General features: G+C 42.7%; 1 protein-coding gene across 1 annotated transcript in view; it reads left to right on the top strand.

The window, feature by feature from the left end:
* The first annotated feature begins 233 nt into the window (after nt 1–233).
* LOC120933097 (zinc metalloproteinase-disintegrin-like batroxstatin-2) overlaps nt 234–19655 on the top strand; it is a 127729-nt gene continuing 108307 nt past the window's right edge. The window contains exon 1 of the mRNA XM_040346093.1: nt 234–336. Within this exon, the coding sequence (XP_040202027.1) occupies nt 285–336 (52 nt within the window). The 5' untranslated portion in view covers nt 234–284. The remainder of the gene's footprint in view (nt 337–19655) is intronic.

Raw genomic sequence — 19655 nt, 5'->3', positions numbered from 1 at the left:
CCTGGTATAAACCTATAATCAATGTTGTTTCTAGTACAAATTTACAGAAGTACACTTTGAGATAAAAGGGACTATTACAACACTTATTTACCAGTACTTCTCTTTATGTCCTGGCAGCAATACTAATAAGGTCCTTTAGAAAAAGTGACGTGTCGGTGTTGACATTGTACAGTAGATTTCTCTATAAGGCATTATTGGGCAATTCCGCTGTGCAAGCTTTAATAGTTAAAGACACTTCCCTTGTCACTTGCACATCGGGAACACGCTACAACCACACAGTGACAATGCTGGGACCTCTACTATTACTGCTTTCACTGCTGGATAGCCTGGTTTTGGGTGAGTCTATGCATTTATATCTATACTAGCTGAATACCCGGCGTTGCCCGGTCTTCCTATCTTAACCTTTTGGGGAGGAAAATCATAGTAATATAAATATACCCATCTTTTATATAAGGGTGTAGGTAAGGGTTAATTTAACTGTCATATATTTTTATTTGGCATATAAGTAATATGTGTACCAGGTATTATTGAAATATCTCCAGGCGTACAGAAGTTATGTGGGAACATACATTTCCCATTGATTTGCATGGGACTTTAAACAAAAACCCCGACCCTCACAAATGGGGGTAGTTAAGGGATAAATTAACTATCCTATAGTTTAAGTGGACATATAAGTAACATGTGACCAAGTGTTATCGAAATATCTACAGCCGTTTGGAAGTTATGAAGTAACATGTATTTCCCATAGAGTTGAATGGGACTTTAAAGGAAAACCCCGACCATGGCAAATGGGGGTGGGTAAGGGTTAAACCACCTATCCTATGTTTGTTGCTGACATATAAGTAACATGTGTGCCAAGTTTCATGTTAATATCTTTAGCCGTTTGGACGTGATGCTGGAACATACATACACACACACGTTGAGTTTTATATATATAGTATATATAGTATAGTATATATAGTATAGATCTATATATATAAAACTCAACGTGTCTGTGTGTGTATGTATGTATGTACGTATGTATGTATGTATGTATGTATGTATGTTCCAGCATCACGTCCAAACGGCTAAAGATATTAACATGAAACTTGGCACACATGTTACTTATATGTCAGCAACAAACATAGGATAGGTGGTTTAACCCTTACCCACCCCCATTTGCCATGGTCGGGGTTTATCTTTAAAGTCCCATTCAACCCTATGGGAAATACATGTTACTTCATAACTTCCAAACGGCTGTACATATTTCGATAACACTTGGTCACATGTTACTTATATGTCCACTTAAACTATAGGATAGTTAAAGCGGTGGTTCCCCCTAAAACAAATTTCTAACAATAGATTCGTAAGACCCGTTACACTGCGGGTAGGCTGGCTTTTTTTTTTTTTTTTCGTACATACCGAGATCTCGGCGTCTCGTCCCTTGGCGGTGGGCGTTCCTAGTTGATTGACGTTCCTCGGACGGGCGCATACGTGACGTCACGACTTTCCGACAGAAGCCGAACGTCATTGCGCAGGCGCCATATAGAGTCGGCTCTATACGGCACCTGCGCAGCGACGTTCGGCTTCTTTCGGAAAGTCGTGACGTCACGTATGCGCCCGTCCGAGGAACGTCAATCAACTAGGAACGCCCACTGACAAGGGACGAAACGCCGAGATCGAGGTATGTACTAAAAAAAAAAAAGCCAGCCTACCCGCAGTGTAACGGGTCTTACGAATCTATTGTTAGAAATGTGTTTTAGGGGGAACCACCCCTTTAATTTATCCCTTAACTACCCCCATTTGTGAGGGTCGGGGTTTTTGTTTAAAGTCCCATGCAAATCAATGGGAAATGTATGTTCCCACATAACTTCTGTACGCCTGAAGATATTTCAATAATACCTGGTACACATATTACTTATATGCCAAATAAAAATATATGACAGTTAAATTAACCCTTACCTACACCCAGGGCAGGACTTAGGGTGGTGGGGGCCCCTGGGCTTGAGTGTTGAAGGGGCCCCCTGGAGCCGAGAATTGGGGGGGGGTCGAAGATGTTGAGCGAGGGGGGGATCATAGTTGTTGAGCGGGGGGGGGGGGCATTAAAGCATTAAAGCTGTTGAGCGGGGGGGCGAATTGAAGTTGTTGAGCGGGGGGGCGCATTAAATTTGTTGAGCAGGGGGGGTGCCTCTCACCTGTGCACGGAATGTGTCGGCTCTCTTCCCTTAAGCAGACATCCACACACCGCTCCGGTTCCTCCTGGGGGGTTTTGCAGTTGTTGAGCGGGGGGGGAGTGCCTCTCACCTGTGCCGACAGCCGGGGCCACAGACTGTCATTAGCCCGGCTGTCGGCTTTCTTCCCTTCAGCAGTCACAGTCCTCCACACACCGCTCCGGTTCCTCCTGCTTCCGTGCTGCCTCCTCTTGCAGTGCGGGAAAATTAACCCTTTCGCGGGACTGCGGGAAGAAGCTGTCTGTGTGGGAAAGTCCCGCAGAATCCGTGCGTGTTGGGAGGTATGCGCAGGGCGGCTATCAGGAATTTTGGGGCCCCTTGCTAGGTTTGCCACCTGTCCAGGAATCACCCGGACAGTTCGGGTTTGGGATCTTGTGTCCGGGTTTCAGTCTGCCTGAAACCCGGACACATTATTTAGACTGGGCTGTGGCTCCCCAAGTAACTGAGGTAGTCACACAAAAATCTGTTTCCATTCGGGAGATGCGGGCCGATGTCTGGGGGCAGGTTTGGCATCACTGAGGGGGAGCCATGATGTCAGCAAGAGCAGTTTGGCCACACCCACTGTTTGCCGCAGCGCGCTGCATTGCCACTCTCCTTGAGGCACCCAAAGGTGCCCCAGGTCTTTTATAATCCTATTGTGTATACTACGAAAAGAATGTGCCCTGTGCCGCTATAGTGTTCGGGTGTGGCTTAAGGCATGGGCCCCCTGGAGCAGAGAACCGGGGGGGTCCTTCCGCCTGAAATTGAGAAGCGGGGGGGGGCCTTTACAAAAAAAAAGAAGAAATAAAGAAAAATATATATACAGTACAGACCAAAAGTTTGGACACCCCTTCTCATTCAAAGAGTTTTCTTTATTTTCATGACTATGAAAATTGTAGAGTCACACTGAAGGCATCAAAACTATGAATTAACACATGTGGAATTATACATAACAAAAAAGTGTGAAACAACTGAAAATATATTTCATATTCTAGGTTCTTCCACCTTTTGCAGCAGACACATCTCTAGAACTGTTAAGAGGAGACTGTGTGAATCAGGCCTTCATGGTAGAATATCTGCTAGGAAACCACTGCTAAATAAAGGCAACACGCAGAAGAGACTTGTTTGGGCTAAAGAACACAAGGAATGGACATTAGACCAGTGGAAATCTGTGCTTTGGTCTGATGAGTCCAAACTTGAGATCTTTGGTTCCAACCCCCGTGTCTTTGTGCGATGCAGAAAAGGTGAACGGATGGACTCTACATGTCTGGTTCCCACCGTGAAGCATGGAGGAGGAGGTGTGATGGTGTGGGGGTGCTTTGCTGGTGACACTGTTGGGGGTTTATTCAAAAGTGAATACTGAACCAGCATGGCTACCACAGCATCTTGCAGCGGCATGCTATTCCATCCGGTTTGCGTTTAGTTGGACCATCATTTATTTTTTAACAGGACAATGACCCCAAACACACCTCCAGGCGGGGGAAGGGCTATTTGACCAAGAAGGAGAGTGATGGGGCGCTGCGCCAGGTGACTACCTCTTGAAGCTCATCAAGAGAATGCCAAGAGTGTGCCAAGCAGTAATCAAAGCAAAAGGTGGCTACTTTGAAGAACCTAGAATATGAAATATATTTTCAGTTGTTTCACACTTTTTTGTTCTGTATAATTCCACATGTGTTAATTCATAGTTTTGATGCCTTCAGTGTGAATCTACAATTTTCATAGTCATGAAAATAAAGAAAACTCTTTGAATGAGAAGGTGTGTCCAAACTTTTGGTCTGTAAAAAAAAGGGGGTAACCATCTGGGGCCATGGGTCCCTCTGGGCCCTTTAATAAAAAGAAAAAAGAAACCTCTGGGCCCTTTAAAAAAAAAAAAAAAAACATTTATAAAAAATACATAAAAAAAGAGAGGTTGCCATCTGGGGCCCTGGGGCCTCTGGGCCCCTCTGGGCCTTTTAATAAAAAAAAAAATATATATAAACAAAAATAAAAAAATAAACATTTATAAAAATAAATAAAAAATGGGGGGTTGCCACATGGGGCCCTGGGGACCTCTGTAAAAAAAAATATATATATATATAAAAAAAGGGGGTTGCCATCCGGGGGCCCTGGAGACCTCTGGGCCCTATATATATATATATATATATATATATATATATATATATATATATATATATATATATATATATATATATATATATAAAAAAAATTTTAATAAAAAAGAAAAAAAAAAGGGGGGTTGCCGTCCGGGGCCTGGGGGACCTTTGGACCCCCTAAAAAAAAGGGGGTTGCCATCCAGGGGCCCTGGAGACCTCTGGGCCCTTTAATAATAATAAAAAATATATATATATATTTTTTATATATATATAAAAAATATATTAAAAAAAACATTTTTTTTAATAAAAAATAAATAAAAAAAGGGGGGATGCCGTCCGGGGCCCGGGGGGCCTCCGGACCCCTAAAAAAAAAAAAAAAAAAAAATGTTTTTTTTTTTTTTTTTAAAGGGGGCCCCCTATTGGGCGGGGCCCATGGGCTTGAGCCCAGTCAAGCCCAATGGTAAGTCCGGCCCTGCCTACACCCTTATATAAAAGATGGGTATATTTATATTACTATGATTTTCCTCCCCAAAAGGTTAAGATAGGAAGACTGGGCAACGCCGGGTATTCAGCTAGTATATATATATATATATATATATATATATATATATATATATATATATATATATATATATATGGAATACATAATAGGTTTCTTTAATAAGGCAGTCCTAATTTTACTATAATGTGTAAATGTCTTCTGTCATCTCACTCATAATATCATTGCAGTCCCTGCAACTCAAATTGACTTTAGGGACACTTCACTTTCTTTAAAGACCTTGGCCAGGATTCACGTAGAGCGGCGCATCTTTATACCGGCGTAGCGCATCTCATATGCGCTACGCCGACGTAACTCAGTGAGGCAAAAACAGTATTCACAAAGCACTCGCTCCCAAAGTTGCGCCGGCGTAACGTAAATTGGCCGGCGTAAGCCCGCCTAATTCAAAGTAGGAAGGAAGTGGGCGTGATCCATTTAAATGAACCGTGACCCCATGCAAATAATTGGCCGAACGAACGGCGCATGCGCCGTCCCATGGACGCTTCCAGTGCGCATGCTCAGAATCACGTCGGACCTAATGCCTAAGATACGTCGAATCACTGAACGTAACCTACGCCCAGCCCTATTCACGTAGTCCTACGTAAACAACGTAAAATACGACAGCTGTTCCGTAGTCCATACCTTTGCATGGGTTGCTCCTCATATATGGTGGACTAACTTTACACCGGACGTACGCCTTACGTAAACGGCATATATTACTGCGACGGGCGCAAGTACGTTCGTGAATCGGCGTATCTAGGTCATTTACATATTCGACGCGTAAATCAATGGAAGCGCCCCTTGTGGCCAGCGTAAATATGCGCCCAAGATAGGACGGCGTAGGAGACTTTCGTCGGTCGGATGAAGCCAAATTTCAGGCGTATCTTGTATTAAGAGTCAGGCGCATAGATGCGCATCTGTGCACTTACGCTGCATATCTCAAGATACGTCAGCGTAAGTATATTTAAACATATTGACAGAAAGTATTACAATGACAATTTCTAATCTTTTTGTAGTATTACACATTGTTCCTGTGCGAAAACCGACAGCCCAAAAAATACTAAATCCAATACAAAAGCACCAAATCCACCACGCTGTATATGTGGTTATGTGTATATGTGCTCTCTCACAAACCAGCAGTGAATCAATGATTTCTGGTGCACAAGAGAATTCCATAAGTCATACATACGTGCCAATACTGTAGCTGGCAGTGTACGTGAACTGTAGCTCACAACAACATACATGCCATGCTTTGGGATGTGAAGTGTAACAAAAACAATTTAGATCCAGTTTTTCATGTGTTAAGGTGTGGGTGCAGCCACTTCAAAATAAAAAATGGCCTTAAAGCAATGCACGTTGTGAATGTGCACTAAATCAATGCGTTGAGCCAGATTTAATACAGTGTATGCATGTATGCCAGTGCGTCAGTCTTATGCTTGTGGAATCACCTATGCGATTTGTGCAAATGCATATGCACAGGCTATAGCGTATATATGTGAAATTTATGGACGAGTGTGGTTGGCTGTGGAATATATTTTGGTGTGCCTGTATGTTTTTGGCTCTATCCAAGCTACAGCATTATTAAATAGACTAGAAACCACATGGCTAAGATTTAAAAATATATATATTTATTTTGTAACCATTTGCAGAGGAGCATTGTACTGCACATGTTTGTATTCTTGTGCCCATGTGCAGAAGGTCAAGCATTAGCTGGACAGTGAGATTGATTACGCTGATACTCAGACTACAGATTCCAGTAACAAACTCTGTAGATTATTCCTTTTCCTCTAACAGCATAACATATGGAATTATTGTGCATGCCGGCCATCTTGGTGCTTAATGAGTTGGTAATATGAGTACAGTGGAACCTCGGTTTAAGAGTAACTTGATTTGAGAGCGTTTTGATTTGTGAGCAACTTTTTTTTTTTATTTCTGACTCGGTTTGCAAGTGTTGACTCGCAAGACGAGCAGAATTCAATCTAAATAGGCCTACAGTACCTCGATTGGCTTGAGGTACGGGGGCGCAGAAGCCGAGCAGAGCCTAAAATAAGCCTGCAGTACCTCATTTGGCCTGAGGTACGAGGGCTCATGAGCCGAGAAAAGCCAAACATTGGCCTGCAGTACCTCATTTGGCCTGAGGTACGAGGGCTCATGAGCCGAGAAAAGCCAAACATTGGCCTGCAGTACCTCATTTGGCCGGAGGTACGGGGCGCAGGAAACAATCCGAAGTGTCCTTGGGCCTTTTCGGCCGTTTTCGTCGCTCTCTGGTGTCCCCCACCTCTGACGCATTCAGTATTGCATCCCATTGAAGTCAATGCGGAACAAATTATTTTCGTTTCCATTGACTTCAATGGGAAAACGCGCTTTGATATGTGAGTACTTTGGATTACGAGCATACGCCTGGAACGGATTATGCTCATAATCCGAGGTTCACCTGTTTTTAAAAAAAAAAATTTTTATTTTGAAATCTGCATTATTGCAGTTTTTAGAAACTTTTAGCAACAGTAAGTACAAAGACAGTATTATTTGGATGTTCTGGGTCCATGACAAATTAGGACCGCACTGTACATATATTACATATGTACAGTGCGGTACTAAAAAAAACAAAAAAGTGTATGTGAAGGGTTAATAGTACCCTAAGACCAGCACAAAGTGGAAACAATTATTATTATTATTATTAGTATTAGTGATAATAGTGATAATAATTAGTGATAATAATCATGTAAAAGGGAGAAGCTCGTTGTATTAGAAAAAGGTAAATGGAAAACAAATCAATGCTAAATTGATTGAACCGTGCTCCTAAATAATTAAAGTGCAAACATGCAAATGTGTAAAAAAGCAATCTCATCAGAGAACCCACATGTAAACAATACAGTAAAACCTTGGTTTGCGAGCATTATTTTGTTCCCGAAACATGCTTGTAATCCAAAGCACTTTTTTACAGGGTATAAAAGAGAAGAGGCACCTCTAAGTTACTACATTTAGAGGCTCCTCTCTTCTTTTTTATACTCCGTTGTGACATGATGACGCTACTCTTATATCAAGACATCGCTTGTATATCAAGGCAAAATTTATTAAAACATTTTGTTTGTCTCGCAAAACGCTCTCAAACCAAGTTACGCTCAAACCAAGGTTTTACTGTGTATGTAAAAAGTCCAAACACAAAATTGTAGTAGATCATCCGGTGAGCTTAAAGCGGAGGTTCACACAAAAAGTGAACCTCCGCTTTTTTGGATCCCTCCCCCCCTCCGGTGTCACATTTGGCACTTTTCCGGGAGGAGGGGGGTGCAGATACCTGTCTGAGACAGGTATTTGCAACGCTTCCAGGTTCTGATCCCCGCGGGGAATCTAGCCTTTCATGTCCCCCCCCCCCCCCCCCGCTGTCTTCTGGGAAACACTGTTCCCAGGAGAGAGCAGGGACCAGTGACGGCGCGCCGCGATCCTCGCGCATGCGCAGTAGGGAATCGGGCAGTGAAGCCGCAAGGTTTCACTTCCTGATTCCCTCACCGAGGATGGCGTCGGAAGCAGCCGCGGACCGACATTGCGGACGCGCTGGACAGGTAAGTGTTCATTTTTTAAAAGTCAGCAGCTGCCATATTTGTTGTAGCTGCTGGCTTTAAAAAAAAAAAAAAGTTGGAACCTCCGCTTTAAGTAATAAGTGTTCAAACAATGAATCAGGATCTTCAGATTCTTGTTAAAGCGGATGTCCGCTGAAAAAAATAAATATTAAAAGTCAGCAGCTACAAATACTGCTGCTGCTGACTTTTAATATCGGCACACTCACCTGTCCTGGAGTCCAGCGCCATCCGCAGCAGAGGACGAGCGATCGCTCGTCACTCTGCTGCCCCCCCGCCATCCTCGGTGAGGGAACCAGGAAGTGAAGTGCTCCGGCTTCACTGCCCGGTTCCCTACGGCGCATGCGCGAGTAGCGCTGCACCTGCTGATTGGCTCCCGCTATGTACTGGAGCCGAGTGTACAACGGGGGGGGGGGGGGGAGGTGACGTCATGCCCGCAGTCTGCCCGAGAATGTGTGGCCGGAAGTGGGTGTAAATACCTGTCTTTTCCGATCAGCGGGAGTTCCGCTTTAGGGTGGAGCTCCGCTTTAAGCAGTGAAAAAAATAACTGAAGTTCTTCCACCACCATCACCTGCCACACATCTTACTCACCAGACTCCCATGACCCCTATTACAGGTAGTCACAAAGCGCTTGTAAATGGTTCCTATTGTGACAGACATGTATCATTAAATTATTCCTAAATCATTCGATTTTTTTAAATCATTTTAAATTTTAAATAAATTGTGCTTCACTAGTGGAGCTCTCCCTTTTCTTCATAAAAATGAGCGATTTGATCCAGATCTTCAGAGGTGGAGATCGATGTGGTGGGTTCATGAGCCCTTTATGGTTAGCTGCTCTATTGCCAAACATGAGAATGTGAGACAAATAGTTTCGGTGAGTTTAAATCTGACAGGGAAGAGGTGGTTTGGAGGACTTTTCAATTGCAACTTGACTTACTTTGTTTTTCACATGGACTTTTCATTTTGAACTATTAATATTGTCAACACTTGGGTTCTTTTTATTTTGTATTTTTTATTTATACTCAATTACCAGTGTATGGAATAGACATAATAACAATTAGCATGATTTTCATATTGAACTACAGTGGAACCTCGGTTTAAGAGTAACTTGGTTTGAGAGCGTTTTGATTTGCGAGCAATTTTTTTTTTTTAATTCAGACTCGGTTTGCTAAATAGGCCTGCAGAACCTAATTTAACCTGATGTACGGGGGCGCAGGAGCCAAGCAGAGCCGAAATTAGGCCTGCAGTACCTTTTTTGGCCTGAGGTACAGGGGCGCAGGAGCCGAACATTGGCCTCTAGTACCTCATTTGGCCTGAGGTCCCCGGGGGCGCAGAAGCTGAGCCGAAGTATCCTCGGGCCTTTTCGGACGTTTTTGGCACTCTCTGGCGCCCCCCACCTCTGGCCACATTTGGTATTGCATCCCATTGAAGTCAATGCGGAACAAATTATTTTTGTTTCCATTGACTTCCATGACTTTTATATGCGATTACTTTGGATTACGAGCATACTCCTGGAACGGATTATGCTCGTTCGTAATCCGAGGTTCAACTGTATTAATATTGTCAACACTTGGGTTCTTTTTATTTTTTATTTTTTTATACTCAATTACCAGTGTGTGGAATAGACATAATAGCAATTAGCATGCACTGTTTTTTTGTTGTTGTTTGTATTCACTTATGCAATTTTGCACCGCTGTGTACCATAGATACTTGTTTTAGGTGAAAGGTTGTGGTGTTATCATTAAAAGCTCTAAAGATTCTGCATTTTTTATTCAGAATTTGGCAATAAAAATAAAAAATTATTTATTATCTAAAGAAAATTGTACAGAGACTGTACAATCAGATTGCATGGTGTATGGCCAGCTTTAGGCGTTTTTAAAGGATATATTATGCTGTTGGTTTAAAAAATGTACAGTGTCGTACCTTCTTCACTAGTCTCAACAATGGCATAACTTCAAAGCAATTTGTTTTGGCCTGTTATGATTAAGCACCCATTTGTGGTGTGAAACATGTAAGCCTGGTATTGTCCTGTTCTTCTGGGATCTATGTGATCGTTTGTGATTATTTGGATGTTTTCTCACTTTAATAAAGGTGTCTTGATGCCATCCATTTCTTGCTCTTTCTAAATTATTTTGGATTCTACTAAAGCCGGGATTTGGTATTGTAGTCAAATCGGCTTTAAGGGCAGACTATGGGCATTTAAAGTGGAGTTTCACCCAAAAGTGGAAGCTTCTGTTATCTCCCCCCCCCCCCCTGCGGTGCCAAATTTGACACCTTTCGTCCTGCTGCCATATCGATCTATCTACTTTCCTAGGATTAGATTTTTTGCCCAGAGTGATTATAATAATTTTGATTAAAACAATCAGTTTTTCCCTAATTGATCAAAGACATAGGATGTGTTTTTTCACTAATTTGTAGATTTGATCATATTGTCTGATTCTGTGAAGAAGCGTTAGATCAGATGGTTAAGTGTATGGCCAAAATCAAAGAGATTTTGTGCCTGAGTCTCAAATCCACTGCTACCTCTTTAGCTGGCCATAGATGTATTGAATCTCAGATGGTTGATCTATCTATGGACAGGCTGGTTCTACTAAAGGTGACCAATCAATTGACTCCAGTACAACTAGTCTTTTTGAGATCACTGCAGTGATCATTGTGTTCTGCCGGTAGGGAAACTTCCCAATGGCAGAACACAATAGCACTGCAGGAGGGATTCCCCCATCAACACTGATTGTATTGATGTGGAAGGAAAGAAAACTGCTGCTTTATACTTTATAATTGCTGCTTTATATGGCTTTTTAGCCATTAGACCTTTATACTTGTTTTGTTGTTGATGGGTGCTTCTACCCATTGTTGTGAAAGTGCTGCCTGGTCCTTGCTGGGTGCCACAATCTTGTCTCTGCATCCCTAGCAGACATGTGCAGTTCGTTGCTTTCCGAATAAAAATTCGGATGAATTTTTGTTATTTGGAAATTCGGATGTATCCGAATTTCCGAATTAGAATAGTGCCGAATTTAAAACAAATCTGAAATAACGAAATTTGAATTTGGACGAAATTCTAATTCAAATCGTTTTCCAATACTTTTCAAATTTGAATAGTTTTCAAATTTGAAAACTTTTTAAATTCGAATAATTTTCAATTTCAAAACTTTTCCAATTTTCAAAGAGAATGAAATAGAATATAAAATAAAGGAATAGATTATATATTTGTTTCTATTCTATCTCTAATCTTTTTAGAAATTGGAAAACTATTTGAATTCGAAAAGTTTTCAAATTCAAAAACGTTTCGAATTGGAAAACTTTTCGTATCGCCTCGAAAATGAATAAACAAAACAAATCCTGAATTAAACTAATGAAACAAATTTAACTAAATAACGAATCAAAACAAAACAATTTTTTTTTCCTTCTGCACATGTCTAATTCCCAGCAGCCGTGAATCTGTCACTCAAGTGATTCTGGCCCGACAGGTAATGGCCGCACATAGATAACCCAAAACATTGCTGGGTTCAAAGAAAAAACATAAAGACGCAGGGTTGGGGCCATTGAGGAGCCTAAGGCCTTGTACACACGATCAGTCCAAACTGATGAAAACGGACTGATGGTCTGATGGTCTGATGGACTGATGGTCTGATGGTCTGATGTGTGTACACACCATCAGTTCAAAAACCGATCGAGTCCAAAGCGGTGGCATAAAACACAACGATGTGCTGGAAAAAACGAAGTTCAATGCTTCCAAGCATGCGTCGACTTGATTCTGAGCATGCGCGGGTTTTGAACCGATGCTTTTGCGTACTAACCATTGGTTTTGACTGATCGGTCATCAGTCCATCAGTCCGATTTTAAAGCAAGTTCTGAGGCCCTGTACACACGATCAGTCCAAAAAAACAGACTGAAGTTCAGTTTCATCAGTCCAAACCTACCGTGTGTATGGCCCATCAGACTTTTGTCCTTCAGACCTAAGTTTTAAAACTTGCTTTAAAATCGGACTGATGAACTGATGACCGATCAGTCAAAACCGATGGTTAGTACGCAAAAGCATTGGTTCAAAACCCTCGCATGCTCAGAATCAAGTCGACGCATGCTTGGAAGCATTGAACTTCGTTTTTTTAGCACGTTGATGTGTTTTACGTCACCGCGTTGGACTCGATCGGATTTTGAACTGATGGTGTGTAGGCACATCAGACCATCAGTCCATCAGACCATCAGTCCATCAGACAATCAGTCCATCAGACAATCAGTCCATCAGACAATCAGTCCATCAGACAATCAGTCCATCAGACAATCAGACTTCAGCCTTCAGTCCGTTTTCATCAGTTTGGACTGATAGTGTGTACAAGGCCTAAAACTTTGGACTGAAGGACAACAGTCCGATGGGCCATACACACGGTAGGTTTGGACTGATGAAACTGAACTTCAGTCCGTTTTCATCAGTTTGGACTGATCGTGTGTACAGGGCCTAAGGCTGGCCATACACTAGTAGATTTTTAAATTAGCATCTTTAAAACGTTTTTAAACATTTTCTTTGCTTTTAACTTGAATCAACTTTCCTGAATAAAAAGCTCATTCACCGTTGAAAAATTTACCATCCTGCTCCTTCGAATTTTCTATTCACTGTAGTCAAAAGGAAACGTTGATTGGACCCCACTAATGATTAGAAAATCAATACGAACATTCTTAAATCCATAAAATAAAAATTAATTCTTCTAGTGTATTGCCAGCTTAAGTGACCGACACTCCTAAAGAGTCTGTTCTCACAGTACTGATACAGCATCTATAATTCAGCACAGAGAAGCTATTTTGAAACAATGCAGGGATGTGATTAAAATGTTTGCAAAGCAAAAATGCTTATTAATACATTTTTAATATGCACAACAAACTCCGTCCATCCATATCTCTTTGAAATCACTTTGAAAAACACTCTTGCAGGAAGGAGGGTGTGCTTATATGAGAAAACTCCTCCTCCCCTTCTGAAAACCCTTGGGATTTATGACATCATTTGCCTAGGCAGTAAATCAGGAAGTAACTGAAGAAACATAAAAGCAATAGTTAAAAACAAGTAAAAATGATATACTTTCCTATCTATTTACTAACGTTAGCAGCCCCCCTATCCATGCTTCCGGCCCCCTAATCTACATGCAGGGCGCATGGATTCCAATGGGGTTTTTTTCTTTTTGAAGCACGTGATTAGAGCCAGAGGCTCTAATAGGCTTCAAAAAAGGGTGGGACTTTGCGCCCGAGCCCACCCAGTTCTGTGGCAATAGCGATTGAATAAATATTCCCTATGGTCACACTGATTCTCCTCCCGACCAATCAGGAAGTGGGTCTTGAGACCTGTTTCCCGATTGACCGAAAGGAGAACCGATCCTTTTGGCGGAGGAGAAGGAAGGAGACACACGGCCGCTGTGATGCAGGGGAAGCTGACGCCTGCGCCATAAATAGTGTAAGAGCAGGGGTGGTAACCAGAATGACTGTCCGGATGACTGGTGTTTTTTTTTTGGGGGGGGGAGGCAACAAACAATGCACCCATAGCCACCCCCCAAAAAAAAACACCAGCTGCCACTGGTTAGCAGCATAAGGATTAAAAATAGTCAATGTTGATTGAGTGGACAGCAAGTTCCAGAAAGCCTTCACCAGTGGCGGTAAATAATAATAAGTAGTGATCCCTCCACCTCCGATAAAGTTGGCTACTCTCACCTTAAGCCATGGACCCCTGTATTACCAAGCAGTCATGCAAGCAGAAATCAATATTACGAATCCTATGTTCGTTTCAGACTCCTCGGAAATCAGCAGAAATATTGGACCATAAACAGAAAAAAAGATCTAAGTGTTCACTGTTTATCCGATACATTTTTTTATTTGTGTCATAACACAAACTACTTACATATAAAGTGCTTGAATGTAATGCAAACAGTTTGCTTCCAAAGGACGGCAGCGGGCAACGTCAAACACAAGCTCCTCCCCCATACACGTTATGTTACCACAAACTTCCTCAGCGGGGCGGAGCTAACAATGTCACCCATCTGCCTATATATAAAGAACCGTCGCCATGACAGCCGCCAAAGCTAGATGTTATGGAGCCTAAGCTAAGACGTCACACGTCAGCCCAGTGACTAATAATAAAAACACATCTAAATAATCTATCTAATATAGTTGACAAAATTTTAATAATTAGTCACCCAATGCCATTCTTCGGAAACACAATATTTACATCAGATATGAAACAAATATAACCTCCTAACAATAAAACCAATTTAAAAAAAACAATATTAAAAAACAATATTAAAAGACACATGTAAACATTATAGACCATATTAGAATTAACTGTAAATGAATAAACAAATTCATCAAAAATCATAAAAGAAAGGGGGGAAATTATGTGCGCTGTGCTCCCTTTGCCTCCTGGGATATGCACATCACATATTCAAGTAGGCAAGGCCTTTTAATCAATAAAGGTGGAGGTGATGTCATCAAGAGGCGCACCGTCTGAGCTCGGACCAGCCTTCAGCCTCTTGATGACATCACAGCAAAACATGGCGATGCAGGACTGAGTGCTGCTAGAAGAGAAGAGGATCTTGATTGGACAATACAGGGTCTGCTGCGTGGGTGAGTATCTGAAATGTGCACCACCTGTTAGGTAGAGGGGAACAAAAAAAAGGGGGGGGGAGTATGGCGGAGGAAGCAGGGTGATCTTAGCTGCTGAGAGAACAACTCCAACTTCAGATAATTTTAGCACACATAGCTCCACAGTGTTGATAGCTACAGAGATCAGTTATTGAAAAGTGTTTTTTAGTGCTGTTTAGGAATATTTAAATTCTTGATTGTTTACAGTCTGGTCACAGTAACACTTTAAGATGGTGGTGGACAATAACTGTTATGCAGGGCCGCCATCAGCAGGGTACAGGCAGTACACCTGTAAGGGGTCTGGAGGTCCCCAGGGGCCCGGAGGCCCCCAGGGCCCCGGATGGCAACCCCCCCTTTTTTTATAAAAAAATATATATATTTTTTTTATATATTTTTAAAGGGTCCAGAGGTCCCCAGGGCAACCCCCCCCCCCTTTTTTTATATAAAAAAATGTACATTTATTTTATATATTATTTTATTTATTTTTTATATATATATATATATATATATATATATATATATATATATATATATTAGTGCTGTCAAGCGATTAAAATTTTTAATCGCGATTAATCGCATTAATGTCATAGTTAATTCACGATTAATCGCGCCAAAATTTTTTTTTTCGTTTTCTTATTTATTTTTAATTTTTTTATAATATTAAATTGTGTTTTTTTAATTTTTTTACATTTTGATCACTTTTATTGCTGTCACAAGGAATGTAAACATCCCTTGTGACAGCAATAGGTGGTGACAGGTACTCTTTATGGAGGGATCGGGGGTCTAAAAGACCTCCGAGCCCTCCTTTGCACTTCAAAGTATTCAGATCGCCGAAAACGGCGATTCTGAATACTGTGTACTTTTTTAAATCCGGCGCCATTGGCAGCCGAGAAACCCGGAAGTGACGTCATGACGTCGCTTCCGTGGTTTCAATGCGGAGACTGAATCAAAGCCGCTTACGGCTTAGTGTCAGTCTCCGCCTGGACACAGAAGGCGCCGGAAGGAGGATCGGGTCTCCCGGTGGGACGGGAGGCCCGGTCAGAGCGGCGAAAGGCGGCGGGAGGGGGGGGATGTCCCCTCCCGCTCCTCCGGCATAACAACCGAGCGGCTTTTAGCCGCATCGGTTGTTATGTTTGGATAGCCGATCGCCCGCTCTAAACAACGGTACCGGGATGATGCCTGCGGCTGCAGGCATCATCCCGGTATAACCCCCGAACGCCGCCTCATTAATCGCGCGATAAAAAAATTGACGGCGTTAACGTGGGTTTGCGTTAACGCCGTTAATAGCGCGTTTAATTGACAGCACTAATATATATATATATATATATATATATATATATATATATATATATATATATATATATATATATATATATATTTTTTTTTTATATATATATTTTTTATTGAAGGGCTCAGAGGTCCCCAGGGCCCCATGTGGCAACCCCCCTTTTTTATTTATTTTTATAAATGTTTATTTTTTTATATTTTTTTTTCTTTTTTTTTATTAAAGGGCCCAGAGGTTTATTTTGTTTTTTATTTTTTATTTTTATTAAAGGCCTCAGAGGTCCCGGATGGCAACCCCCCAGGCCCCTGCAACCCCCCAGGCAATCTATTTCTAAAGCATAAAAATTCTCATTGAGCCATGTTGTTTTTTCTTCCATTTCCCATCAAGAATAGTTTAATGCAAATAAATAATGTCTAAAGTGAGACAGTCCCAGACCATTTTTTTGGAGGGGGGGGGGGGGGATAAGGTTAGAACCACTGCCTTGTGTCTTATTTCTGTATGTTCCCTTCCTATCCTAGTGAGAGGACATTTCTACTAAAGTTAAAATGGTTGTAAATGATCACCTTGAAAAAAAAGCAATTCAGTTTAAAATAGAAATGAACGGCAAAACATTTTTGTATGGATATAAAAATACATTATAAATCATTTTTTTTTCCTTTTTTATAAGTGATTACATTCCCTCTGTTCTCAGCTGCATAAGAAATGGGAGGAGGAGAAACAGAAGTACACTGAGCTTCCAAGTGAGTGGCTGTGCAGGGGGGTTGTATCAGGACAAGCCTGATCATTGGAGAAGAGCACAGCATAGCTAAAGAACGGACCATGATTTGTTCTCAGGTCTAGCGTGGTCAGTTTTGAATAGGAACACAGAGAGACTGCCAGGAAAACCAGGGATTTCCCATAAATGAAGCAATACAAAGAGAACAGGAGACTTTCTCATACAAGTACATGGTACAGCAGGCACATATCAGTAATGTGAAGTGTTGGAGTAACAAACGCTTTAAGGGAAATCCCGCCTACCTGCACAGGTGCCCCCACTGGGAGATTTGATATATTATGTTAAGGTTACAACTGTGAACTATATTTCTCCCCTCACTTTTTATAATCTTGTCATAAGCATGGGAATAAAAAAAGCTAAAAACTGTTAACGCTATAAAATGCTGAAAAACGATTCTGCAAAAACACTGCAAAACTCATTCTTTAGCTATAGCTTTCTACAGCCAACACTAATGACGTTTTTATAAAGTCCAGTGTGCATGAGGCCTAAAAGTGACACTAAACTCTGAAAAGTTCCATCCAAGTATGTTTTCCTAACTCAAAAATCTTCCCTTCTGTTCAGTGGCGGCTGGTGCTCAAAATTTTTGGGGGGACGCAAACAAACTGAAAAATACTGGGGAAAAAAAGCCATTTTCAGCCATTGCAGCCATTGTGTCCATCATATGCAACCACTTGTGCCCAACTTGTGCCCATCATATGCAGCCACTTGTCCCCAACTTGTGCCCATCATATGCAGCCACTTGTGCCCATCATATGCAGCCACTTGTCCCCAACTTGTGCCCATCATATGCAGCCACTTGTGCCCAGCTTGTGCCGATCATTTGCAGCCTTTTGTGATCAACTTGTGTCCATCATATGCAGCCACTTGTGCCCAACTTGTGCCCAACGTGTGCCCATTATATGCAGCCAATTTTTGCCGATGATATGCAGCCACTTGTCCCCAACTTGTGCCGATCATATGCAGCCACTTGTGCCCAACTTGTGCCCATCATATGCAGCCACTTGTCTCCAACTTGTGCCTATCATATGCAGCCGCTCGTGCCCAAGTTGTGCCCATCATATGCAGCCACTTGTGCCCAACTTGTGCCGATCCCTTTATTTGTCGCCGCTGTGCCAATTGTCCCCATTGATGTCACTGTGCCCTTCGTCGCCGCTGTGCCCCTGTCCCCCCCCCCCCCGCCCAGCACTTACCTTTACTGGAGTCAGCCATCCACGTTCTCGACCCTCACCTCGATGTCTTCTCCCGCCCTCGATGACGCTTCAGCCAATCAGGTTACCGGTAGCCAGAACCGGCCAACCTGATTGGCTGAGACACCTGTCAGTCTTATCCAAGGAGCGCACATACCGTGCGTTCCGAGGATAAGCTTCCGGGGACCTGAGGGCTGTACTCAGAAAGCCTATCAGAGCCGCTGGCTCTGATAGGCACTTCCGTACAGCCAACCAGCTGCCATTATTCAGCTGGCTGGCGCTCAACATCCGGCCAGCTGAATAGTGGGCGGCAGCGGGACAATAACATAGATTCGTGCAAGGCATGAATCTATGTTATTAGACTCAGTGGCGGTGAGAGCCAGAGGGGGCGGCGCTCCAGCGCCCTCTATGGACGAACCGCCACTGCTTCTGTTGCTCTCAGTCTCCTCAGAAATTCCAAAATTCTGCTATGATCTAATTTCCTGTTAGAGGGTGGCTATTTTCATTCTCCATGGTTCCACTATAGAAACATAGCCACCCTCTCTTGCCACTGAAATGGACTAGGGACCATGAGATTTGTAGTGTGCATAGAGCAGTTCCCACAATCCCAAAAATGTGTACTGCACATTAAAGGAAGTGAGGGGTGAAAGCAGGGCTGTCTAAATGAGAGGGCACACCTGGGCATTGCCCAGGGGCCCCAGATGCATGGGGGGCCCCTTCACGTTCCTCAAAGCAGCTGGTCCTTGCAGCGGTGCGCCGCGCTGTGCAGAACAATACCTATTATTTCACAGCCAGCAAGGAGGGGCAGGGCTGGAGCGCTTGTGATGCTCTGACCCTGCCCCATGCAGCTTGAGTGCTTGGGACTTGAAGGTTGAGGGGTAGGACCTGGAGTGGGAGCTGCTGAGTCGACAGCACTGAGAGCCCACCTGAGGAAGTAGCATTGTGGATGGTGTCATGGTGAGCCCAGCTGTCCAGCACTGTTTGCACTGAAAGGCTTGAAATGCCCAGAGGGATGCTCCCTCCTTCTGCCTGCTTGTTTGGTGAAGGTGAGTGTAGTGCTGGAGGTGGGCATAGAGCCAAAAGTTCACATGCACTGTATCTCCACTGGGAAAGGGGGTACTACATGGATGGAATAATGGCGCTGGGGGTTATCAAGGGTGTATGGGGGAAAACAATGATGAGGGGGGATCTGGGGTGTATAGGGATAGCAATGCTTGGGTGGCTATAGCGCTAGAGGTATTAGGGATGTAAAGAGACTACAGTGTAGGCTGTATCAGGGATATAGTGGGGTCACAATACAAGGGGTATCTTATGGTATATGGTTACAGTGCTGGGGGGAATATCTAGGGTGTAGAGGGGTCAGAGTACTGGGGGGATATCTAGAGTATAGAG

The sequence above is a fragment of the Rana temporaria genome, chromosome 3 (assembly GCF_905171775.1).
Source record: "Rana temporaria chromosome 3, aRanTem1.1, whole genome shotgun sequence".
NCBI lineage: Eukaryota > Metazoa > Chordata > Amphibia > Anura > Ranidae > Rana > Rana temporaria.
Note: the sequence above shows the minus strand (reverse complement) of the source record. Positions and strands in the feature narration are given on the sequence as shown.